The following is a 25,204-nucleotide window of genomic DNA, read 5'->3' as shown; positions in this document are numbered from 1 at the left end:
CCGGAGCCCCGCGGACACCGACCGCCCCCGCCCGTGGCGCCGCGGTCAAACCCGAGCGTCTGCGCAGGCGCCGGGAAAAACCGCTGCGCCCCGCCCACGGCCCCGCCCCCCTGGCCCCGCCCCTCCTCGGCTGCGCCCCTCTCCTGCCCCCGCCCCCTCCTGTCCGACGCCCCTCCGCTGGCTCCTCGCTTCCCGTAGCCCCGCCCCCGGCTCTGGCCCCGCCCCCCGGCTCTGGCCCCGCCCCCGGCGCACACCGCCCTGCTCTGCCCTGCCGCCGCCCCGACTTTATTTCAGCGCCGCCGCTGCAGCTGGTCCAGGCCCGTGTCCTGCAGCAGCCGAGCGGCCGCCTGCTGCACCCGCGGGTCCGCGTCGCGCCTCAGCACCCGCAGCGCTGCAACGGCACCGGCCGCCCCGTCACCGCGGCCCCGGCCCGGCCCGGCCGCCCCGGGGGTCGACGCGGCCCCGAACTGCCGGAGCCCCTGGGCCGGGGTGCCGTCGCCTACCTGCCCCGAGCAGCATCGCCTCCTCCGCCGTCAGCCACACGGTGCCTGCGTGCGCCACGAGGACCCCTGCGGGCACCAGCCACGCGCGGCCTCAGGGCGCTGCCGCCGCCCGGCCCGGCCTGGCCCCCGCCGCCCCGCACAGCCCCAGTCCCAGCGGTGCAGCGCCCGCGGCCACTCACCAGCCACCTGGAGGCCGGCGGCCCGCACCTCCCCGCAGCCCTGCAGGAAGCAGCGCCGGGCGGCGACGTACAGCGCCTGCTGGTGCTCGAGGCTCTCCCAGGCCTGGCGACAAGGGGACGCAGCGTCCTTCTCCGCCCCGAACGCCCCGCGGCGAGCAGGACGCCCGGGCGTGGAGGGGACGCGGCGCGGCCTGGCCGGGCAGGGCCCCGCGGCGCCGGGTGTGCGGCTCCTCACCAGCTGCCCGCAGATGTCCAGCAGCTCGGCCGCGCTCAGCCCCACGCCCACGGCGATGCTCTGCCGCAGCCATTGCAGCCCTGGGAGCAGCACGCACAGCTGCAGCGCGCCCCGGCACACCTGCCGACGAGAGTGGAGAGCGGAGCCCGTCGCTGCCGCCCGCCACGGCCGAACCCCGCCGCCCGGATCCGCGCAGGAGCCCTCGGCCCCGCGGTGCCGCCCACCCTGGCCCCGGCCCTGGCCCCGCGAGGACGCTCCGGGGCTCTCACCCTGCAGGCGCCTGGGTCCGGGTCCCCGAGGTGCAGCACCAGGCTGGCCCACGTGCTCCCCAGCTCCTCGGCCAAGAACGGCCTCCACCGCCTCGAGGCGGAGGCCGCCAGCGCCCCGTACAGGGTGAAGGCTGCCGCACGCAGCGCCGCCTCCTCCTGGAACCCAGGAACCCCGGCTGCCGCGTGGGCACCGGGCCCCCGCGCGCGGCTGCTCCGCAGCGCCGAGCGCCACTGGCCGAGCGTGGACTCCGCCTGGGCCGCCGCCGCGCGGGACCCTCCGAGCAGCGCGGGGCGGCACCGCGCACTTACGGCGTTGAAGAAGGCCGCTGCGTCCCTGGCGAGGTCTCTGAAGGAGGCGCCCAGGCCCTTCCCCCGCAGCTCCTCCGCCACCCTGGCCAGCGCCAGCAGGCTCTCTGCCGCCACCGCCGCTGCCACCCTGGGCTCCAGGCCGCTCCGCAGCGCCGCCACCACGGCTCCCCTGTGCTCGCGCAGCTGTAAGGTGCGACACGCGCATGGGCCTCGCGCCAGCCCGGCCCCCGCCGCTCGTCGTGCCCCTGCCCCCAGGGCTGAAGCCCTCAGGAGCGGCCCCGAGCAGCGCGCGGCCCCGCTCCCGCCGCACCGCGGTCCCCTCCGCCGCCCGGCTGCCGCCCGGGAGCAGAGCGCTGTCGGGGGAAAGACGCGCAGCCGCCGCCGCCGCTCCGCCCCGTCTCCCCAGTCCCCCCGCGCTCTCCGCCCCCGGCTCCCGGCCAGCCGGGGCTGTGTTTCGGGCACAGGAAAGTCCCGCTCACCGTCTCCGGCGTGCCGCGGGCCAGATTGCCGAGGCCGCGCGCTGCCATCTGCCGCACGGTCCCGCTCGGGTCCCGCGACTTCTGCAGCAGGGCCCCCACGATCGGCTGCAGGCACCTCCTCTCCCAGGGCACTGGTGCCTTCATCAGCTGGGGCGCAGCGACCGGCCGTCAGCACCCGCACGCGGGCACGGACCGGGCCTGGGACCAGCAGCTGTCCCGGGCTCCACGCGAAGAAGCCCCCCGCGCCCCAGCGGACTGCCCCGACGCCCGCTGCGGCGACGAGCGCCGGGACCGAGCGGTGTGGAGGGGCAGCAGCAGCCCCCGCAACAGCACAGGGGAAGGACGCGGCAGGGGCTGGGGCAGGGCAGTTCCCGCCCCCACAGCGGGTCCCCCTGCCAGGGGACCCGCTCCCGCCCCCACAGCGACGCTTTCCGCCGGCGCCTTCCCAAAGAGCAGCGTTGTGAGAAACCCCCCGAGCCTCCCCCTGCACCTCCCCTCTCACCTCGGCGCAGAAGGCCGCGGCCATGACCCGCCGGTTGGCCGAGGGGGAGTCCAGCCACTGGGTCACCACCAGCACCACGGGCAGCGAGACGACGCCGGCGCGGAGCAGCACGCTGCGTGCGGAGCACAGGCGGGCGGCGCGCGATTACACGGGGAGGCACCTGGCCCCCCAAACCCACCGGCTCCCGCGCGGGCTCTGCTCGGCAGCTCGCAGACGCCCGGGCCGAGGGGAAGGGTCCCGCCGGCCCCCCGGGCGCGGCCGCCCCGGAGCAGCCAGGCGCCTCCTCGGGCTCTCACCCCGTCAGCAGACAGACGCCGTCGTGGTGAGCCCGGGGGTCTTCCAGCGCAGCCCAGGCTCCCTGCTTCCTCAGCAGCCACAGCCATCCCCCGTGGAGGCACGCGCGCAGCACCGCCTCCAAGGTCTCCAGGGAAAGCCTGGGCGGAAAAAGAGCGGCGACTCCCGAATCGCGGCAGCAGGCGTCTCGGGCAGAGCTAGGGAACCGCCGCCCGCGAGGCGCTCGGTCGCTCGCGCTCAGCCCCACTGGGGTGGGTTGGGCACCGCACCCCTGAAGTGACACCCCACGACCCCGAGGTCTGCCAAGCAGCAAGGGAACCGCCCTCCTCCCCCTCCTGATGCCCCAAACGCGCTGGCAGCACTAGGAAACCAACCAGAAGCGGCTTCCCCGCCTAGGGGACGGGCAGCCCAAAGCGCTGCCTCGGGGCCACGAGCGAACGCGGCCTGGTCACGGGCCCCGCAGCCCAGCCCCGGCGCCTCCGTCCCGCCGGCTCCTACCTGCACGGATTGTCGTCGCTCGTGTGTCCCTTCAGGAACAGCTTTCCCCGGCCGCTGACTTTGGAGAACGGCATCTCCTTTCCCAGCGTGGCGCTGATCTGCTGCAGGAGCACCGGGAGCAGCTCCGGGAGCAGGTGCTGCACAGCCTCCGGGCTCTGCAGCGTTGACACCACCTCGAAGATGGCGCGGGTGATCTGCAGACAGTGCCCCCAGCGCGGCCCGTGAAAACGCGCCGTTCCCCGCCGCCCCCTGCCCGCCTCGGGGACCTCTCCTGCCTGCGCCTTGGCTTTCGGCAGCGGCCCTGCAGGCTGCGAGCAGCAGAAGGTCTCGGGCGCCCCCGCTGCCAGTGCTGCCCAGGGCCCGGCCCGGCACCGGGGGGCTCGGGGGCACGCGCAGCGCGCGCGAGGCACAGCCTCCCCCGGGCTGAAGGTTACGCGGGACGTCGGGCGCGACGCTGCAGCAGGGTGGCGGCCAGCGCACGCACCTTGAGAGGCTCCAGCGCAGCCTGGCTGTCGTCTGCCTCGGGCTTGGCGGAGCTGGTCCCGGGCCGGTCGCTTCCCGAGTCCTTCAGTTTCTCCATCAAAACCCCCAGGAGCTGGCCGGCAACGAACGTCCTCCCCAGGACCCCCCACAGCTCCACGGTTTCACTGCAGGGGAGCACAAGACCCCCCGTGAGCACCGGTACCTGCGACACCCTCGGCAGCAGCCAAACGCTCTCCCGCCCCCGGAGGGGCCGACGGGGGTCAGGCTCCGGGCACTGGCTTCCCCGCCGGCTCCTCCTCGCCCCGGCAGCGGGGGTCCTGCCCGCCCCTGGGGCCAGCGCAGCGCACGTACCTGTCCACGGGCAGCTGCTTGTGCAGGAGGCTGTCGATGACGGCCCCGGGGTGGTAGTGGGCGAGCAGGGACACCGCCTTGAAGAGGAGGCCGCGGAGGGTGTCCTGCTGCATGGTCGGCATCCGGATGTAGATGATGCTCAGGATTTCCGGCACCTGAACGCAGAGCGGAGGAGCCGTCCTCTCCATCCTGTCCTCGTCCTGCTCCCCGACCGTTTCTCAAGACCCAGCCCTAAAGCCCCACGGCTCTGCGCAGCCGCGGGGGGACGCTGGACCACCACGGGGGCCACAGCCGTCCGCGCGGCCCCCTTTGACCCGGGGCCGGGAGGGCTGAGCATCGCACCCGCGCACCAGGCAGGAACTGGGCGCTTTGGGTGCCCCTGCTCTAGGGGCCTCGGCCGCGGGAGCCATCGGGAGGATGGGACCCAGGAGGGTCGGTGTCGCCGGGCGAAGAGCAGCTCTGGCAATGGGCTGCCGGCACGCGAGGTGCGCGGCAGCGGCTGAGGCGGGGAGGCCGAAGCCCAGGGAAAGGCGTCCCTCGCACCTGCATGAGCAGCTGTCCCCCGCACGTCTCCAGGAAGGCGAGCAGCCACTCGCCAGCTCCCTGAGCGCACGCCGCCCTCGCCGACAGCATCCCGTCCAGGGCGGCAGAAACGAAATCCGCCGCCTGCGCCGGGGGGATGTATTTGCAAACGATCTGCGGAGAAATCAGGCACAGGAGAGACCACATCACACGTCTGCTCCGGCTCCGAGGAGCTTCCCGCCTTCCCTCCAGCCCCTCGGGCCCCACCGACAGCTACGTGTGCTTCGGGGCGGGTGCACGGCCGTCCCACAGGAGTGCACCCCCCCACCCACGGCCTCTCCTCCTTCCCCAGCATGCCCGGAGGACGGACACACACTCAACAGCTCGCGACTCCCTAACCCCGGCCGCCCATCGCAGCAGCTCTCCCAGAACGGAGCGGGGCCCCGGCAGGGAAGAGGAGCCGCGCAGGAGCCCAGGCGCCGGCTCCCCCATGCTGTCGGGACCAGGTACCTTTGAGAGTCTGGAGGACGCCTGGAGCAGAGCCTCGGCGTCGGGGGCTCGCAGCCGCTGGCACAGGGACTGCACCTCGTCCTCCTCGGCCGTCGTCTCCAGGGCCTTGCCTGCAGCGAGCACCAGGAGGAAAGGGCAGCGGTGGTGACGGAGACCCCACCCCTGGGCCGCGGGCCAGCAGGAACGCAGCCCGGCCCCGCGCAGCCGTGCGGCAAGGGCGGCCGGCCGGGGCCGAGAGGGGGCTGCCCCCACCTTGTATGCGGAGGAGGTGGCCGAGGCAGGCGCCTGCCCGCTGGCGGGACGTGGCCAGCGAGTCGCAGACGAAAGGCGCCAGCAGTCCCACCGTGGAGCCAAAGAGCCCGAAAGAATTTTCTCCCTGGGGACAAGCAGCCGGCAAGGAGGTCATGGCAGCCCTGCGGCCGGCGGGGACGGGGACGCGGTGCGCGGGGGTCCCTTCTCACCGTGAGCTCGAACCGCTCCTCGTAGGCGCCCAGCAGCTGGGCGCAGGCCTGCAGGGCCCTCTCCCGCTCCCACTCGCGGGCCGAGATGAGCCAGTACTCCAGCACCTGCGCAAGAGCAGCCCTGTCTCACAGCGGCGGCCCCGGCCTGCCCGCCGCCGCCCCAGACGTCTCCCTCCCGCACAGCGTCCCGCTCGGGAGCTGCCGCCTCGGCAGCCAGCGGCGCCAGCCCCGCACCATCCCCGGCAGCCCCACGGCGCGGGCAGTGGCGCAGACGTGCCCCGCAGCTGCCCCACGGCTGCCTGGCGCCGACCCTGCCGACTCCGCAGCCCGGCTCTCCCGCGCACCCTGCGCCCCACGCCGGGGACGCCTCCCCCGCCGCCCCACGGGTGCTCACGTGCAGCATCTCCGCGAGCCAGCCGGAGGTGAGGTCTTCCTCCAGCAGCGCCGTCACCAGCTCGCCCAGCGCCCCCATGGTCTGAGCGTGCAGAGCCTGAGAGCGGAGGGCAGGACGGGCGTTTGGCCATGCACAGAGACGCCCGGCTCGTCCGGAGGGGGCCGAGCGCAGCGGGTGCTGCGGGGGGATCCCCGGAGAGGCCGGCAGAGAAGCGCCGGCAGGTACCCGCAGGTGCAGAGCGCCCGCCGCTGTCGCCCCTTCCTCTTCCGCCGGCTCCAGGGCAGGCAGGGGCATCACGCTCTGCAGGCACTGATCCAGGAGGTCGCGGCTTTCCTCTCGGCTCAGTGACGGCTTCAGTTTGCTGGCAGAGGACAGGGAAACCAGGGAAGAGTCTTACTGCCACTCCCCGGCGCGCTCAAGCGAAAGCCCCCGCAGCCCCGGCGGGAAGACCCTACTTCAGGTGCCCCACGGCCAGAAACGCCTCCTGGCGCACCGGGGACGCCAGGCAATCCCGGGGCTCGGCCCTCACGAAGCCCTGCAGGTCGCAGAGAGACAGGCGTGCAGTGGGCAGCGACCGAGCGCCCTCCCGCCAGGGACAGGCTCTGCCGCTCGCCCTGCCCCAGGCACCAGCCCCGGGGGCCCGCATGGCTCCCGCAACAGCCCTGGGGCCGGGCTGCGGTCCCGCTGGGGACAGACCCGCTGCTCGGCCCCACAGCGGCTGCTGGGCGCCAGCACCCGAGGGCCCCGCTGCCCGGGGACAAGGCGCAGGCACTGGGGAGGTGGCGCACGGCCCAGGGAGAGCATCACCCCTCCGGGTAGCCGGCCTCGGGGCACAGCCCCGACTCCCTGGCGGCACCGCCCCGGCCCCGGCACTCACCAGCAGGACGCTCAGCAGCTCCCGTTTGCAGCAGAGCTCCGCGCGCTGGGAGCCCCCCGCCCCCTGCATGGCCCGGCTGACCTCGGCGACGCTCCGCACCAGCGCCAGCTTGAGCTGCACGTCCTGCATCCCAGCAGAGAGAAACACAGTGGCGCCGATGACGGGCTCCTCGCAGCGCCAGGGGCCGAAAGAGCGGCGCGGCGCAGAGCCCAGCCCCAACGCACGGCACACAGGGGCGACTGAGGCTCCCGGGAGCCTCGGGGACCGCAGCTCGGCACACGGCCCCGAGGAAGGAAACCTCCTCTCCCCTCCCGGGAAGCAGCTCCCTCGGGGACGGCATGAGCTTTCCCGGCTACCTACCGCCAGAAGAGCCCGGGCCCGTGGCCTGGGGAGCGCCGGTCCTGCACGCCCGCAGTAGGGAAGGTGTGCGGGAAGGGCAGGAAGCGAGGCCCCGTTGGGCAGCACTTACCTTGGTGGAGAAGGTGAAGCCCAGCACCTGGAAGGGGAAAGGGGACACGGTGAGCGGCGACGAACCGCGGCGCCCAGACGCAGCTCGCGCAGCGACGGCCACGGCGTGCGCAGACCCTGCAGCACGGCGGGGACAAGCCGGGACGCCTGTGTCGCCCGCGCACCCACCTGGCAGCTGGCGCGGTAGTGCCGCAGGATGGGCCCCACGACGTCGCTCTCGACGCAGGCCAGGAGCTGCTCCCGGGGGGCGCAGAGCGCCATCCGGCCGTAGGCCAGCACCAGCGCCGTGTGCGTCCCCGCTCTCTTGCCCTGGTGGTATTCCTGCGCCGCGGGAGAGGCCGCGAGGCGTCAGCCCAGCGCCTCAGGCGGCCCCAGCTCCCGCTGCCCCCCAGCGAAGGAGCCGCCCCGCTTCCCACGCAGCCGCCACCGCTGGGCGGCCTCTGGTTAGGAGTGGGGATAAAGCAGAGGGAAACAAGCCAGACACGCGGGATCCTTCACCTTGAGGCGTCTGAAAGCCCCGGACACTGGTCTTTCCTCCATTGTAGCCCCAAACTCGTGCACCACCTCCAAGGCGAGGGGGAAGTGGCTCTCAGCAGAGCCGGCGACAACAGAAATCATTGCCTGCAAGGCAGGAGAGAGCGGGAGTCAGCCTCTGGCTGGCCCTCGGCCACGGCAAGCTCTGAGCAATACTCGCGGTATCGTCCGACGGCTGCAGCAGCAACACGGAGACCGGAAGACCCGGGAGCGCCCTGCTGGGAGAGGTCACTGCTCCCCAAACACGGGGGTCTCCGGGGAGAGCAAGGGGAGAAGAGGAAACTCACCTCTCTCTCAGACGCCTCCAAATAGTTTGTCTGGAAGAGGTACTTCCGGATTTCCCCGCGGACGTAGGGGACGTGCTGACAGGCTGCCAGGGACACCCCGACAGCCTTGTAGAGGAAGGCCTGGAAGAGAAGAGGCCACCCCAGACGCGGTCACGCGCGCCCTGGCGGGACACGGCCGGGCCGGGCAGCGCCAGCCCGCACCAGGCACAGCCGAGCTGGCCGCAGCGCCGGCCCTTCAGCCCAGCGCCGCTGCCCGCGGTGCGGAGAGCAAAGCCCGTCTGGGGAAGGGCCGGGGAGCCGGGGAGCCCGGCCGGCCGCAGGGGGCGAGAGCTGCAGGCGCAGCCCGGGGCGGCGTCCCGGCTCTCCCGCCAGCGCCCGCCGGGAGCAGGAACGAGGCCTCGGCAGGGACCCACCTGCTCCCGGGAGAGCCGGCAGTAGCTGCCCGCCTGCTGGTTCAGCTCGAAGCTGAAGGCCATGGTCCAGGCCTGGCTCTCGATGGTCTCCAGCGACGTCCTCAGGAACTAGGGGGAACACGAGCTGAGGCAGAGCCTCCCCGGCCCCAGAGCTGCTCGGCCAGCGCCCGGCGCTCCTGCCCTCTCCCGCCCTCCAAACGGGGAGCCCGAGGGACCGGCCGTGGGGCACAGCTCTCCTGCAGGCACCGCGTGGGGTCAGGGAATCCTGCCCGTGTGCCCAGGGAGAGCTTTCCACGAGAGACAGCCCCAAATCCCACCCGCCTTTCCCTTCCCTGCTCCCATCTGTCTGGGCGGTGGGAGATCCTTCTGGTGGGACTCGGAGGCACGCCCAGCGCAAGCCTTCCCCCGGCAGCTCCCCGGCTGCACGGGGCCGCTGCCCGTGTCCCCGCCGAGCGGGTCGCAACGCCGGGACAGGGCAGAGCAGGAAACGACCCTCCGTGATCCCCAGCTCTTTGCAGACAACATCCTCAGGGCCTTCCCAGGGCGTCTGCTGGCTTTCCCGTTCTCTAAACAGAACTGGCCTTCTCCTTCCCGGCTTTCCCCTGTTTCCACCCACCCCTTCTCTGCTCCCCGCCCGTCTCCGCTGCCTCGCAGCGGTGCCGTACCTTAAGCAGAAAATGCTCCCACTCGGCAGAGTCCAGGGAGCTCTCGCTTCTCTCTACAAAGCCGGAGCAAGAAAACACGCTGCGTTACTTAGCACCGGAGAGGAGCCCCGGGGTCTCCCGCGCACTCAAACACCCTCCGGGTCCCACGCCAGAAGAGGCTGAAGCCGGGAGGCTCAAGCCCCAGCGCCAAACTCCTTGCCAGGCCCAGGACACCCGAGGGACCTGGGGACAGGGTCACTGGCTCAGGTCAGCCACAGCCCCGCCGGCCCCAATCCCCATCGCTCGACTGCGGCTCTCAGAGCAAACCAGGCCGTCACACGAGGACACCGACCGCGCGCAGGCGTTTGCACCGGGGCACGTTTCACCCACCCCCCGGAGTGCCAAGCCTGGCCCTCCCAAACGTCCCCCGGTGAGGACGCTGGGCTGCTGCAAAGCCTGCTCACGGTGGTGACGGGCAGCAAAGGCCCCCGCCCCCGGGAGCTGCTCCGGGCCCCATCCTGCCCTCGGCGCCAGCGCTCGCCCCCGGGGAGGGGGACGGCTGCAGAGCAAGCGCCCAGAAACCCAGTGCCAGTTCCCCTCCCTCGCGCCTGGGCGCTGCCTTCTCCCGCCTCCCCCTCGGCCTCCCCAGCCTCCTCCTCCCCGACCGACGGCACTTTACCTGCCAGGTGCTCCAGCAGGAAGGGGATCTTCACGGCCCACACCATGCCCACGGCGCCGTGGATCTCCGTGGACAAGGCCTGCAGCAGCCGCAGGGCAGCGATGCCGCAGCCGCCGCCGGCGTGAGGAGCCGCCGCCACCACCTGGGAGAGGGCAGGCGAGAGCCGGGCTGGGGCGGCTGCGGGAGTCCGAGAGCCGCCGCTTCTCCCGGGAGGGAGGGCGGTCGCCGGGCCCCGGCCGAGCCGGGAGCTTCTCCCCCGCACCGCAGCGGGGTCCCCGCGGGGCAGGGGAGGCTCCGACTCGCTCTCGCACGCCCCTTCCTGTCCGGAGGCTGCCGGCCCCGGCCCGCGAAGTGGCTCTGCCCCCACCTCTCCCGTTGCCTCGAGGCCCCGGGAGCCTTTCCCCAGGGCCCTACTCACCAGCAGGCGAGCCAGCAGGGCCTGCGGCGTTGGCAGCCTGGCTGCAAGGAGAAAGAGAGGCCGGTGAGAGCGGCGTCGCCCGCTAAACCCTGCCCCTGTCCGGGCCGGGCAGCCCCCGCGCAGCCCACGGGCCGGCGACCGCCTGGGTCAGGCGGGCGGCAGAGGGACGCAGGCCGCCCCGGCCCCGGCACAGCCCGGCAGCACTCATGCCAGAGGTTGGCTTCCTGCCTTGATCCCGAGCGGCCGCAGCATCGGGCTCCTCCTCTCCGTCCTCGCCTTCCGCGCTCTCCCGTCTCTCTGCCAGCTCTCGGAGGCATCGGGAGAGCGGGACCAGTGTGCCCGTGTACTGGGCTGGCACCACGTACTGGAGGAGCCGCGGCCACAAGAGCTGTGGTAAGAACAGGGCAATTCAGCACCTCGGGGTTCCCACCTCAGCGCGAGCTCATTTAGCTCTGAGCTGGCAACGATGCTCGGCATTTCCGCTCGCCTTGTGCGTGCAAGGGCCTGTTCAGGGAGCAGCCTGGGGAGAGCAGGGCCGGGAGGCAGCAGCCGGCGGCAGGACAACTTACTTTGCTCATCCCCTTGATGGAGACATCCAGGGAGTGCAGGATGTCCAAGCACAGGGCCTGAAGATCTGCTTCCTCCTGTGCTTCTGCCTCCGAAAGGTTTCCCTCCGCCTGCAAGACACAGTTTGGACAACACCAGCATCAGCCCTGTCCCTGAGACAGGAGAGGGACACAGGTACCACCCAGCGCCACCGTGATGCTCCCTCCCCTGGGAGCCCCCATCTCCAGAGGAGGAGAGAGCAGCAAGTCCCCCAAGAGGGGCCAGATCCCAGGGGGAGGAAGGACTAAACAGGCTGCGACCAGGGAGACCCGCAGCTCAGCAGGGCGGTCGCCAGCGTCCTCGGTCGGGGTGCAAACCAGGACCCCCTGAGATGGGCTCCAGCCAGGGCGCTGGTGAGCACCACTCAGCTCCCGGGGCCAAGAGCCAGCGCCGCAGTCGGATCTGTCACGCGCTGGGGGGGAGGCCAGAGCGCGGCCCCGGCACCCTCCGAGATCCCCCCGAGGAACGGCGACGGGGACGCCGCTCAGCCCCCCGCACCGGTGACTGCGGCCCTGCCGCGGGGCCTCCCCGTTCCCAGGGCGCCCGCGGGGGCTCCCAGGACGCCCTGGCACGGAGCGGAGCCCAAGCGCCACGCTCGGCCCTCACCAGTCTGCCGGAGGCCTGGCTGAACCTGGCGAAGACGTGGGCCACCAGCTCCCAGGCCGAGCAGCTCTGGACGCTGCAGCCGAGCAGCTCCTTGGTGAAGCGCAGAACTGCCCTCGCCACCTGCCGCCGAGGAGGCTGCGGTTGCTGCTCTGCTCAGGAGCCCCGGGGCAGACGCCCAAGCACCGACCCAGCCCCGGGGCCCCTGGGGAGACCCCGCGGGTGCAGCAGACCCCCGCTCCCGCCGTCACCGCCGCGCTGCAGCACCACGCTGGTCTGGGCTCGGCCCCATCAGCAGCCCCGCCGGGGGCTGCCCAGGCCCTGCCCGAGCGGAAGCTTTCCCCGCCGCCCGCCGCGGAGCCGCCCCTCGCCACGCAGCTCACCTCCCTGCCGGGGTCCCTCAGCACGCCCCGCACCGCCCGCGCAAGCGGCGCCAGGCTCTGTCCTCCCTCCGCTGCTGGAAAAGACGGGGAGAGGCGGCGCTGAGGCAGAGCCCTCGTTTCAGCAGGGACCTGGCCCCGCTCCCGGCTCGTTCGCGCACGAGCGGCCCAGAAACCGGGGACGAGACCGTGAGGGCCGAGGAAGCGGCAGAGTGCCCCAGGGACTCTGTTCACAGACACACTGTGCGACGGGACTGGCAGACCCCCGTCCCCGCAGCCGCGGGGCAGCTCGGCCGGGGAGCACGCGCTCTGCAGCTCGTGTCGGGCATTTGTGCATCGCTCGCAGTCGTGTCTGCCCCCAGCCCGGCAGCCCGGACCCCGGCCGGCCTCGCTGCGCCCCGCGGCACTGACCTGCAGGGCGCACCAGGGCTCTGAGCAGATCCAAGGACACCACGCGGGCGGCCTCGCTCTTGCTCCCCAGCTGTGACCCCAGAAACGTCACTGTGTCCTCCAGGCTAACTCGGGCTGCGAGGGAAAATTCGTGCTCTGCGTCAGCCCTCCATGTCTTCCCCCTTGGCAGAGGCCTGGGAGACAGCAGCCAGGGCACGGCGGTGCCACGCGGAGCCTCCCGCCCTCACCCAGCAGCAGGACACAGGAGCGCAGCTCCGACCAGTGCTCCCCGCTGTGCTGCTTCGTCTCATCGCTGAGCTGTGGGAACACGGTGCGCGTTAGAGAAAGCAGCGTCCGGACTGAGGGGACGGAAAACTGCTCCCTCCGCTCTCGTCTCCCCGGGAGCTCTGGCTGCAGCAGCCTCTAGACACCGGTGCAGGAGGTGACGCCCAAGCATCTGCACAGACCCGGCCTGACAGCTCTGCCCGGCCGCCCGGCAGGACTCTCCCGGTCGCCTGAGTCGGGCCCGCTGCACCCAGCGCAAGCGGTACGGCGCCAGGCTGCCTCACCTGGCTGTGCACAGCGGTGCCGATGGCCTGCACCTTGGCCTTGGGGACGGGGATCTTCACTTCTCCCAGTATTTCAAGAAAATAACGGAGACCCTGCAAGGGAATGAGGGAAGAAGAGCGGGGCTGTCACCTACAGCAACAGCTTAAGAAAGGAAACCTGGAGTTTCCATGAGGAAATCCTTGACTCCAGCCCCCAGGAGAAAACCCAAACCCTTCTGCACAGGGCTGCTCCTGCGTCCTTCCCTCCCCATCAGCAGCCTTAGAGGGCCTCTCCTCCGCACAGAGCCCCTCTGATGGCGTTTCCCAGCTCTTCACACCCCTCACGCCTCCCCTCCCTGCCAGACGGGGCCGCTCAAGCAGAGCCCCTCGCGCACGCGACGCCCCAGGGACGGGCCTCGAGGCCTCCCCTCCTGAGGAGGTCGGGCCCCGGGACGCTCGGCTCCCTCTCGGCCCTACCGGGGCTGCTCTGGGGCTGCCCGAGAAGCCCAGGAGGCCTCAAGCCTCCCCTGCTCTCTCCCTTTCTTCTCAAGGGGTCCTGGCTCCTCCTGGCACCCCCCAGCCCCCAGCACCTCGCGGCACACGTACAGACCCCAGGGCCGCACTGTGCCCCATGTGCCACCTCACCTTGGTCACCCAGGAAGTGTCCTGGACCTGCTGGTACTGGCCCAGGAGCCAGGGGAGCTGCTCCCACACCCGCTCACGGTGCTCCTCTTCGTGCAGGAGGAGGCCCATCATGGCAGCCATCGCCCCCAGGACGGCCTGCTTGACCTGCAGGGAGGGCCGCGGGACGCTCTTCATCGGGGCCGAAGGTCCTGCCACCCCGACACGGTCTGCCCTCCCCACAGAGAGGCGCCTCCCTGCTCCCCTGGAGGAGCAGGGCTTGCTCCAGAGGACAGGGCACCTCCCCAGCCCCGGCCCCCCATCCGCAGTGCCACCGCACCGGCAGGGTCCAGCCGTGGGCGCTGCCTCAGACCCCTGCGCCCTCCTCGGGCGCCTCTCCTCCCATGCCGCTCTCACGCGGAAAGACAGACGGACCGCGACGTCGCTCTGCCGCCGCGGGGCCGGCAGGGCGCCGCGCTCACCTCCTCCTCCTCGCAGTCCAGCCAGCTCCCGACCACGTGGCAGAAGAGCGGGTAAACGCTGCTGCAGAACTGGGCCTCCCCCACGCGCGGGAAGGGACATTTCTCCCAGCGGCTCAGGTAGCTGTTTGTGGCCTTCGACCACTGCTCCAGGACTGCCGCCAGGGAAGGGAAGCGGGATCAGGGCAGAGCTCGCGGCAGGGAGGAGACCCAGCTCCGCCGCCCCAGCCTGCCCTTAACCACAGCCCCCACGCGCCGCAGCTCCAGCCGGGAGCGGCCCTGGCTCCAGGGACGAGCCGGGCAACGCTCGGGGATGCCGGGGCTGAAACGCCGCGTTACTGCTCTCCTCCTGCCCGTGACACCTCCTCCCCTCCCAGCTGGTTCCCCGCCTGCACCTCTCCCCGCACCCCTGCCCAAGCCTCCCGAGCACTCGCCACCTCCCTAAACCCCGGAGAAGCAGCCGGCCCTGCAGGGAGAAGGCGGGCACGGCAGAGCCCGGAGATGGCCGCAGGCTGCGACCTGCCGCGGCCCGGGAACAGCCCCGGGCGCCGAGGCTGCCCGGCCCTTCCCCTCCCCGTGGGGCCAGCACTCACCGCCGCAGACAGCGCGCAGGGTCCGGCTGCTCCCCACACGGCTCAGCATCGCGCGCAGGGTGAAGAGCGTCATTCCAATGAAGGGGACGCACCGCAGCGCTGCGAGAGGGCAGGGCAGAGGCACAGAGAGCGGTCGCGTCAGTGGGAGCTGGGGCAGCACCGGGGGAAGCCCCGGGGCAGCACAGTGGGACGAGGCCCCGGGCTGCCAGGGCCCTGGGGATGCACCAGGGGGCCCCAGAGGGGCTGATCCCTCCCCCCCGTTAGCACTGAGCCGGGGCCGAGGGGCCCTACCGTAGCTGCTGGCCAGCTTGCCCAGGGTGACAAACACAAAGTCCTCCGAGATCCCTCCCAGGACTCTCAGGTGGCTTTGGAGCTCGCACATGACGCTGTCAAAGTGGCAGCGTGCCAGAGCCACCAGGAGGTCGCTGGCAGCTGCCCGCACGTCCTCCGTCACGCCCTGGCGAGAGCAACGACCCCCTCAGTGGGAGAAGGGCCGAGGCGGCCAGACAGGCCCAACGCGCCGCCAGCCACCCGCTGCCTCCAGCCCTCGGGTCCTGCTGCGGCCACCTCCCCGCACAGCTCCGGCCAGCGCCCCCAAAGCCGCTGCAGCCCCGAGTCCCCGTGGCCCTGGCCTCAGGAAACGCGTTCTGGTGCAGAAATCCTGGCCCTGCGCCTCCCAGCTCCGCCACCAGCCCTGGCGCAGGCGCCCCCGGAGGCACGTCCGCAGGGAAGGAGCTGTCCCAGGGGGTCTGGGAACCTCTGACGGGTCTCAGTGCCTCGGACACGGCCCAGAGCCCTCCTGCATTTCACAAACCAGGCTCCAGCCAGGCGCCTCCGGCTGCCTTCAGAGAGCAGCAGCTCACCTGCGCTTCTCTCACGTCCCTTGACGCCGCTGCGATCACCCTGCTGAGGACAGCGCTGGGCAAGCGGCCGTCCTCGTCCTGCACAGCTCTCTCCAGCTCTCGGTACATCTCCTCTCTGTCGCCCTGGGGACGCAGCCCAGAAGGGAAGAGCTTGGCCTTGCTTTTCCTGAGCACCAGGGAGCCCCAGCGCCGAGGACACGGCCCCACCGGCGGCCGCGTTTGCAGCCCGCGCGGTTCGCACGAGGGCAGCGGCGCCCTCGGGAAGCCAGGAGCTCCGCCGGGCGCCCGCGAGCCCGCGCGCAGCACCGCGCGACGCCCCCGCCTCACCTCCGCGTCTTGCAGTCGGTGTGACAGAGAAGCGACACGGTCCGCAAAGGTGGGGACGGCTGCGGGGACCGACTCGGTCGCCCGGCCTCCATCCTCCAGAACGTGAGGTCGGGACCAGCAACCTCCACAAGTGAAGAGACCTGGAAGGAGAGAACCAGAGGACGAGCGTCAGCTCTGCTGGCCTCAGCTGTCTGCACCGGGTCAGACCGAACAGCTCCCTCGCCGGGAGAGAAACCTGGGAGACGGGAAATTCCCGTTAACTCTCAGGAAACAACTGGCCCCCTGAGGGCGGTCGAGCAAGGAAAGAGGTGCTCGCGGAGGCTGTGGGACCTCCATCCCTGGAGAGAGCTGGAGCTGCTCCCACCCTGCCGAGACAAGGCCCGCGCAGCCCTGCTCCGAAGGGCCCTGCTCCGAGCCCAAGGTCGGACCCCCACCGCAGGGTCCCATCCCCACCAGTTACCCGCACACCTAACACCCAGGGCCCGGCAGCTTTGGAGCCGAGGCCTCTGCTACCCGGCTGGGGCAGTGCTGGGGCCACCGGGCCCATCGGGCCCCATCCTCGTGGCCGGCACCGAGGCCCCCCGCGGTGCCGGGGGTGAGCCCGAGGCAGGGGCACAGTTCGGCACCGTCTGCTCCGTGTCCCGTCTCCCTCGCGGCGGGGGCACGGGAGCTCCTCGGGCGAAGGCCTGTTGGACGGGGGCCTGGAGGGAGCCGCGCGGCCGCGAGGAGGAGGAGGAGGCTTCCTCCCGAGGAGCCGGTGCGGTCGCAGGGCCCGGGGAGCTCCCGCGGCGGCGGCGCCGAGCGCCGGGGGGTCTCCGGCGCCCCCGGCCGGCCCCTCACCTCGGAGCGCCCGGAGTCTCCTCATGGCGCCACGCCAGGGGCAGCGCCGCTGCGGCCGCCCCGCGCGAGAGCACGGCGGCACCGCGGGGACCCGCTCCCAGCGCCTCCCTCGCCGCCGGCCCTGCCGCCACCACTGGCCGCCCCGGCCACGCCCGCCGCGTCACAGAGGCCCCACCAATGGGGGCCCGCCTGGGACACGCCCCTGCACCTGGGCCAATGAGGGCTCGCCCCGGGCCCCGCCCGCACACGTCACAAAGGGCCGCCAGCCAATAAGGGCCGCGCCCGCTCGGGGCGGGGCAGCAGACAGGGCAGGAGGCAAAGGATCCAACCGGCCCCACAGCCGAGCTGCCCCATCTCCCTCCACCTAACACCTCGGTGGTGCCGGCCAGTGACATCTTCCTACCTTGGAATCAAAGTTCTTCCAGGAGAAAAATGGAAGTAAACCCAACCAGAAGCGGCTGGTCCCCACCTAGGGGACGGGGCAGGCCAAAGCGCTGTCTCTGGGCCGTAAGTGAACACGGCCTGGCTGCAGGGACCAAAGTTGCCAAAAAAAAAGTCCCTAAGGAATGCCGACCCCGGGGCTGGCACAGCCGGGCTCAGAGAGAACGATGAGGACCCACAGCAGCCATCCAGCGTTGTAAAACACACCATGCTCAGAGCAAAACACAGGCTGAGCATGGAGCTGTGGATCAAGAAGGATGAGGAAGGAAGAGGACTGTGCCTCTCTGCTCATATTCCAGCTTCTGGAAGAGAAAGAGTGTTCTGCAGAAATATCCTGCTGCTGCTACTTTGTCCCTAGGCTTTCCCTCCGCATGATGTGACACTTAGGCACAAAGGCAAAAAGGCTTACAGGAATTTAACAGTAGAACATGATAGAACAGCAATAAATGAGCATAAGAATTTTGAATGTATCTATGAAGTTGTCTTTGTTCCTCTACTCAATTTGTATTAGTGACTCTTCACAGTGAGCACAGTACTTGCCCCAACAACGAGGACACTGAGGCCAGAATAACTGATGGGGCTGTAGGTGCAGTCAATTTTACCTGTGTGTTAGCTCAGTCTGCCTTTCTAGGGATTATTGTGTTCATTCGCAAGAAAGCAAGAAGTCTTAAATCATTCCATATGTACATTAATTTTCAAAAATATGCTAAGCCTTGGTCTGAAAAGCAAAAATAAAAGTAAGACACTTGTAAGCTCAAAGGACCCCAGGGCTGCTCACAGGTGTAATATTAAGCCATGATTTAACATAAGGTAACACATCAATGAAATCCAGCAGCAGCAAAGCTGCTGAGACATTGCAAGTACAGTAAAATATGCAGCGTTAATGTTATGGTGTGCTAACTGGTCCGCTTCCAGAACATGGGTAAAATCATTTGATGTATGAATGCTGAGCTTTTCCATGGCCAGGCCCATCATCTTGATTTCAGTGCTAACAGGACTGACAGAAGAAACTCCTGAGAGATTTGCATCTGATGCCAAGTCAAGGTACCATAATGTACCATGCCAGTTTGATCCACAGCTCAGAAGTGATTCCTGATTAACATCATATCAGGTAAAATTAGACTTAGGCTCCACAGCCCTCCCTAGTGTTCACCACTTCAAGTCTTTTTTTAACTGCAGTTACTCATAGAAAATACATTCCTCTTCTCTTCTTCCTACTGAATTATTAAAAACAAAAAAAAACCAAAACAAACAAAAAAAACCATTGCCTCTATATGCTGGGGTAAAGGCAAAGAATAATCTTCAGTTCTTTAAATGGACACAGATTCAGATCCAGTAATTATGCAATTGGTGCCCTACTGACTGCAGGCCACATTACATGGATTCCAACTTCTGTCGGATTTAACACATTCCTGCAGTAACCTTTTATCAGATTTAATATTAAACAGCACATGCAAACTGCTGAAAGCTGTTTTGAAACATTGTCTGATTAGGCCATAACCCACTTGCGATTTACAATAAGATCTCAAGTTTCATATTCTGTGAGCTGAGCGAAGGTCAGTTACATGATAGGGATGTGTCATACATCTGATGAGCACAGAACAGTAAGCTGAAAGGTTGAACTCTCTGTTTAATTAGTTACTAATATTAAATGTTTTCATGATATCGTCATAGGTGTGCCTAGAGATAGATTTTTATGACTGTCTTTATGACTGTCACGCATTCTTATCTGACAAATAAACAAGCCTAGGCTTTTAGGGCTCCACAGGCAGTTGCCATAGAAGGCATGGCCTGGAAAGACAGTAAAGTAATAAAACTCTTTATTAAGGTTGAAGATCCCTCAGTAATCAAATCAGCAGTTTTGCCATGCACTTCAGTGGGAGCTGGTGTCAAGCCCTCTTCCTGCACATGAGGTCTGGGTTCATCCAATCCTGTCGTGATCCTGTTACGTACTTAAAACATGCTGCACAGGACAGTAGAATCCATATTGGATCTCTCTGATGAAAACTCTAGTAACCAAATGTCTTATCGGAGTGAGCCCTGATGGGATCAGAAAGTAAACAACAAAGAAAACTTCACAACGAGAGTAACTTAAAAAAACAAAACAAAACAAAAAAAAAAACTAGAAACAGAGGCTAAATATTTCTCACTTATTGTTTCAGATAGTAATGCAAATATGAACAGTGGCTTTTCTTTAGATAATCTGTTCCACAGTCTGCTACTTCTGCCAACAGGGCCAAGGGTGCATTGACTCACTCAAAAATGATCTAGAGGATCATTTGTGGACATGTGTGTACAACTCGATAAAAAAAAAAAACTATCACATTTCAAAGCTACTGCAATTATCTATGAGAACAAAACAAATAATAATTTGACATCTCCATTTTCCTTTTTTTTGTTGTTGTTGTTGTTGTTTTAGCATGACAGTGCCAGTCATCTTAAAAGCCAATATACTCCTTTGACTGAATCCTGTGCAAACACTCTGCTTTTTGCTACCCAGCTTGCTTTGGAATAGCTCCGATCTGATGCTACAAAAGATCTGCTAAGATTTCTGGAGATATGCTCCCTGAAGAAAATAACACCATTTTTGTATCTATTTGGACAAATAAGGTCCTTGTCAAGTACTGCTGGGACTATGCTATAATCTTCATTAGCTGTTAGGATCCTTAAAAGTCTTGTATAAATATACTTCAGAGCTGATTACATTTGCATTAGCAATAAAAGAAGGACTAAGAAAGTCTAGAAGTCAGGTTCCTGAATGATGAGACACTTACTCATCTCAGGTGTACCCCTACCTAAAGAAGCGAGCGGCATTCTCAGGTTCTTAGCCAGACTGCGCTTGCAGAGCAGTGCTCATCAATTAGTGAAAAGTCTTGCTAGGATTATGTCAGCATAGACCTTATTCTTTTAACTGGAAAATGTCTGTAATGGGCTTTTCTGTGTCCCTCTGCCAATGAGAAGAATTTTGACCAAATTGATTCTTGTTCTTGTCAAATACCTGGCAGAGTCCTTCAGCAGGATGGTGCCCGAGATGCCAGCACAGTGAGAGAAATGCAGCTGAATTAAAGCTAAGAGTTTCTTCAAGTTGTCCCAGAGCCAGGCTGACCTAACCTTTGAGGTTACTGGACTCAGATGCTGCAGCCATCCTGCTAAATAAAACAAGTGCAGGGAACAAATCAGCAGACCACACCACTGACCATCAGTATGGCTTAAACTGTTAGCCGGACCCCTGGCAGCTGTGGCCCATGCTGCCTAAAGCTCTCTGGGACAATGCCCAGGCCCAGCCTGGGAGACAGTCTGTGCCAGGGACCAATTCTGCTAGGTAGCATAGACAGGGCTGCATCAGGTTTGTCTCCCCTCATTTTACCCAGCAAGTGTCATCTGAAACTACCCCAGCAGAATGCACCCCATAAATAACCCTACAGACCCTCACAGCACACCGCATATCATAAATTACATGCCCTTCATGATATCCTATGAAAATGCCATTGTGATGGGGGATGACACTGCTTTTGCATTATTTCAGATATTTTGAACTGAGGAAAAGCATACGATAATAACAACTGACTTAAGGCACTACATGGGTCCGGCAGGAGACAGGGCTAAGTGCTGTGTGGCAAAAACACAGAAAACCATTTGGCTTGGGCGGAGAGGGAGGATGAGTGGAGCTGTGCTTAGTTTTGGCTAGTTTTGGGGAGAACACCTTACAACAAGCTGCACCCTGCCCCATATGCCATGCTGCCATTTGTCAGGTCCAGTTAGATGTATACGCATGTATAGGCAGCCTCAGCGGCCTTTGGGAATGCCTAGTGGGCTTAGACACTATACCACATGCAAAAGTTACTCCGGGTGACGTACTGTGTTTGGGGTGGAACCCTGAGGAGGTGCTGCCCTGTTGTTCATTTATGACACTCTCTGAGGGAAGAGCAGAGGTGAAAGTGCTGCCTACCGCTGGCCCTGCCCTCTCCACACCAGCCTCTCATTCCCCCAGCACAGCAGAGCAGAGGCCGGAGGCTCCTCCCGGCCACGGGGAGGGGGCAAAACCGAGCTCCCTGCTCTCGGCTTCGCAGCACATGCGATGACACCACTGGGACTGCCTTTCCCTGCAAGCTGAATGAGCGGTTGGGACTACGTCTCTCTGCTACGTCTCTCCGCGCACCGGCCTTCTCCCCCTTCCACTGCCTCTGCCATCTCCTCAGTGTTGACCACAGCCTGCTGGTGAGTGAGTTAGCAGCGGCACTGCAGCCCTGCTATCGAGAAAGATTTAATTCTGTTTAATGGCTTGCTTCCTTGTCCGTGCGGTACATTAGCAAACATGTACTCTGCCACCACAAATTCAATTCTGCAGCTGTTTTTCACTGACAGGAAAGGGCAACATCACAAAACACTTGCCTACTTTCTCCTAGCTTTACAGATAATTTTACGGAGTAATTTGGCAAGAAGTTCATGACAATACATTTTATAAATGGGCAAAGAAAACTTCAAGACTTAAAATAAAAACAGTAAAGAAGTGAAAGGTCAGAATATTTTGCCGGAATTACCATACTATTAAGAATTTTTCTGTGCGTGTTAATGTAGTGCAGGGAACACTGGTATAAATAACCCGCACACGCGTAGCATTGTCTGCTCAGTCCCAATTAACACACAGTGCTCTTTTCACAGAACGTAGGTTACAAATCCATAATAAACCAGTTGCCAATTAACTTACAGATTGCCTGAATCACAATATCCTCATGTACTCAAACGGTTTTCATTTCCCATGAATACTCCTGCAAAAGAAGACTGTATTGCCTTGGAGTGACAGTACAACGCTGTACTGCCCTCTCTGTGTTTTCACATGCCTTTGGTGGTCAGTCTACATCTCTTCAAAAGCACTGTATTGAAAAAAACTTATTGGAATTTATATTTATCTAAAATCTAAAACATGTATCAGTAGTACTTACTTTACTGTTTCAGCTAGTAGCAGATTTCAAGACTAAACTTTGTCCCCATTATAAATAAGGGGCGTAACAGCTTATCTAATAGTAGTGTATCTGGCATGTTCAAGTATGCTGAAAAAAATCACGTTCTTTTTTTGAAGGGTTTGACCCAGCTTCCATTAGAAAACTTTGCTGAAATTTGCTTGGGGCTCTAAAACTCATTCTCTGAGTAATTTAAATTCTCTCTTGAGAAATAAAATACTTAGAATAATTGGCTGGATTTTCAAAAACCAATTAAAATGCACTACTGAATTTTGCCATTTGAAATTTTACTACTGATCTACAAGTACTGTTTTTTCTTTTCAAAAGCAGCAATCTCCCCAGTGCCAAGAGCTTTGCAGGAAGACTGGCAGGAATGAGTATCACTTATCTTTTTATATATACGAAATATCTTAAGTATTTTTAGTAAAACAAATAGTTTTACTAAAACTGCTTGAAAGAGTCCAGACATGATATTGCTGTGGCTCAAGTAGGTTTAGATCAATGTAACTTTATTGTGTATCTTGTTAGTTTTTTACCATTGAATATGAGGGAAAAGAAGACTTCGGACTTTTCAAGTCTGGGTAGAATACACAGAAAAGTGAGTAGAGTGAGGATTTTGTACTCTTTGGATAGAAACAGTGGACAAAGATTTGATGGGTTTTTTTTTTTAAGAAAGCAGTTTTGGTTTGCGCTTAGCAAAAGGTTAAATCTCAAGATCGAATACTTCAGTTTTCCAAAGGTGCTATTTTGTCTTCTGACATGATAATATCATGAAAGATTACAGCCATTGAATTTCTGCTTTGAAAGATGGTAAAAGAAAGGACTTTTATTTGTGGATAGCTTTAGTAAGAATAAAATGTTTAAAAATTAAAGAAGAGTAAGGAAGTACCTTGAAGACTAAAGGGTCATTCCCTTTTGTCTTTTAAGCAGTAGAAACATCAACCATCAGAAACACTATCACCACAGAAATTAATACAATGTGAATATTTGCAAGCTGTGTGCTTAATTTACAAGATTCATGTTGGATCACATCACATAAAAGAAAAATTATTTAGCATTTTTAGATACAAAGTTTGAAAATATTTGTTATTTGTTTATTCTATTTGCTATGGAAATTAAGATATTAATTTAAGAAATTCAGATACTAAATTAAGAAATACTACTAAACCACTAAAACAATTTATGAGACTGAAGATCTAAAAATAAAAGGTTTTCCTGTTAGGCTTTAATTGAAAGCAACGCTGAAATCATTGGCAGTAAAAATACTTCAAGAAGATTTGGGAAAAGAAATACAGTGCATAAAATTCCTGAACAGTTCTTCACTTTTATATTTAACCGATGCAAAAATAATGTATTTTACCCACAGTTGATGTGATATGAAACACTTGGTTTATCATATTATCAAATCCTTCTGAATCCTGCAGCTTAAAGCATTTTGATTGGGTACCAGTGATGCGTCAGTACTTTCAGAACAACAACAGTACACATTTTCATTGAATCTGCTGGTCAATTCCAAACTGAAGTAGATTATTTATACACAATTTGCAATGAGTTCTAGGCAACCTCACTTCAGGGGTTTTAATTTGCATACATGTTGATTTAATTAACAATTTTCATGGCTATTTCTTTGCCCTGCACATGTTCTGACTTACATGTTTCATAACTATATCTCATATTAAACTTAATAAATAATTTTTAAACAAGATCTAGTGTGCCTTCCTGAGCTTGAAGGTTCTTTCAGACTGCTGTATTAAGTAGCCACTGAGAGACCTGTCTACTATGGATGTGTCTAATCCTCTTGTAGTTGATCTATATATCTAGCTCCTAAAAAGTTCTCTGCAGAGAGTTACATAATCTAACTATAACTTAAATGGTAAATTAAATTTAACTCCAATGTACAGTGTGCCAGTCTGTTCTTAAGAATGACTCTGTCAAAATAGTGTGATCCTGTAATTAGAAAACCAGTTTGTGATCCCCAGTTTATTGTCTGCCCATGATTACAGATTGAGTTTGTTTAATTGTTACATGAAAAGTTTATTTTCTAAAAGGTATTTCTGAAAATTCAGTACAAGTACTAAGAGTTAGCTTTTTATTCTGGCCTTGACAAAACAAACAAACAAACAAAAAAAGAATTCAGCTATTCTGTCAATGATGTCTGAGGTCATACTCCAGCTCATTCTCCCACAACTGCACAAACTATGTTTAGTATGCTCATAATATTAAATCATTAATGCTGAAACATTAATCTGGGAAAAAAATATAGATCATGCAAAATAGTGATCTAGCTACACTGCAGATATAGTAACATAACAAGGTTAGAGTCGCACTCTCTGGTGAGCAATTTTGCACTGACACTATGCTGTGGGCTGTCCAGCAGTTCAAGGGACTTCATAATGTCTTACCGTGGTGTTTGCTTTGTGGTTGAGTGTTTGCTACCCTGCCTGGCATGCTAGCAAACATCTCCTCAGCATATGATGAAACAAAGTGAAAAGTTCTGGCTGTAGTGCTGAATGTACAGCTCTGCTTCTCCAAAACATCCTTTTAAATGACAATGACTGATGCACAGCCAGATGAGCACTAAAACTGGTATCTAACTAGCCTTACAAAATGAGCTGCTCTTCTGTAGGCAGACAAGTCTTCTCTGGGACAAGTACAAAGGAACGTAAGAAGTATATCCATAAAAGACCTCAGGCTTTAAATTTTACACATTCAGTTGGTATTCAATTCACTCAAAATCTATTTCAACTTAAATTAAAAATAAAGCTAATCTCATCATAGTAATATTTGGAGCAGAGTTTCTTTTCATTTTAGGGAAAATGGGCCAAGATTACTGATTAAGTGCTAATACATTCACATCTTATATTTTTGCTGGCATGGGAGACTGTGCTTTTGTCAGAAGAAGCAACTTTCTGCTAGCTTTGGGATCATATTTTTTGGAAAACTGTTGAACAAACCTTTCCATGAAGATACGCCTGTTCATGAGACTAGTACTAACAAAGAAATTCATTCAGCATATCTGAAAAGGACTCACAGTTTGTTTTCTTCCCAAGCAGTGCAACTATGCTAACTTACAGGACTGATCTTCCTAAACTTCCTAACTGCTTATCTTCCCTCTCTGTTCCCCAGAATTATTGACATTTTCCTTAGTGACAATTAAAGTGATTAGACTGAGATAAGTCTATTTGATATATAAGGAGAGGCCAGGTCATCTCAATATTACTGTGCCACTTAGGTAATACGGAG

At 61.6% G+C, this 25,204-nt stretch overlaps 1 protein-coding gene across 1 annotated transcript; it reads right to left on the bottom strand.

The window, feature by feature from the left end:
* Positions 1 to 257: 257 nt before the first annotated feature.
* Positions 258 to 16,584, bottom strand: LOC134140115 (maestro heat-like repeat-containing protein family member 2B). Its single transcript, XM_062574977.1, has 42 exons — positions 16,560 to 16,584; positions 15,720 to 15,954; positions 15,393 to 15,558; positions 14,821 to 14,986; positions 14,530 to 14,628; positions 13,940 to 14,091; positions 13,482 to 13,625; positions 12,858 to 12,950; positions 12,537 to 12,606; positions 12,310 to 12,423; positions 11,902 to 11,975; positions 11,522 to 11,641; positions 10,879 to 10,986; positions 10,538 to 10,697; positions 10,310 to 10,350; positions 9,892 to 10,033; positions 9,234 to 9,286; positions 8,569 to 8,676; positions 8,156 to 8,275; positions 7,833 to 7,955; positions 7,503 to 7,655; positions 7,336 to 7,362; positions 6,867 to 6,989; positions 6,445 to 6,524; positions 6,215 to 6,350; positions 5,990 to 6,085; positions 5,596 to 5,700; positions 5,387 to 5,510; positions 5,135 to 5,244; positions 4,646 to 4,798; positions 4,103 to 4,257; positions 3,753 to 3,915; positions 3,269 to 3,462; positions 2,773 to 2,910; positions 2,477 to 2,588; positions 1,975 to 2,121; positions 1,496 to 1,678; positions 1,187 to 1,342; positions 918 to 1,037; positions 683 to 785; positions 504 to 569; positions 258 to 391 (listed from the first exon to the last, which is right to left on the bottom strand). The coding sequence occupies exons 1-42, from the start codon at positions 16,582 to 16,584 to the stop codon at positions 291 to 293; spliced, it is 5,058 nt and encodes a 1,685-aa protein (XP_062430961.1). The 3' UTR covers positions 258 to 290.
* Positions 16,585 to 25,204: the final 8,620 nt, after the last annotated feature.

Source organism: Rhea pennata, chromosome 4 (assembly GCF_028389875.1).
Source record: "Rhea pennata isolate bPtePen1 chromosome 4, bPtePen1.pri, whole genome shotgun sequence".
Lineage (NCBI taxonomy): Eukaryota > Metazoa > Chordata > Aves > Rheiformes > Rheidae > Rhea > Rhea pennata.
Note: the sequence above shows the minus strand (reverse complement) of the source record. Positions and strands in the feature narration are given on the sequence as shown.

What these genes read in the sequence shown, in the direction of transcription:
- LOC134140115 (XM_062574977.1), bottom strand. Translation starts at nt 16,584, where the DNA reads ATGAGGAGACTCCGGGCGCTCCGAG. An exon ending in CCCTGCTGGCTCGCCTGCTG is followed by an intron (nt 10,034 to 10,309) that starts GTGAGTAGGGCC and finishes GCCCTCTCCCAG; the next exon opens with GTGGTGGCGGCGGCTCCTCA. An exon ending in GGGCTTTCAGACGCCTCAAG is followed by an intron (nt 7,656 to 7,832) that starts GTGAAGGATCCC and finishes CCCGCGGCGCAG; the next exon opens with GAATACCACCAGGGCAAGAG.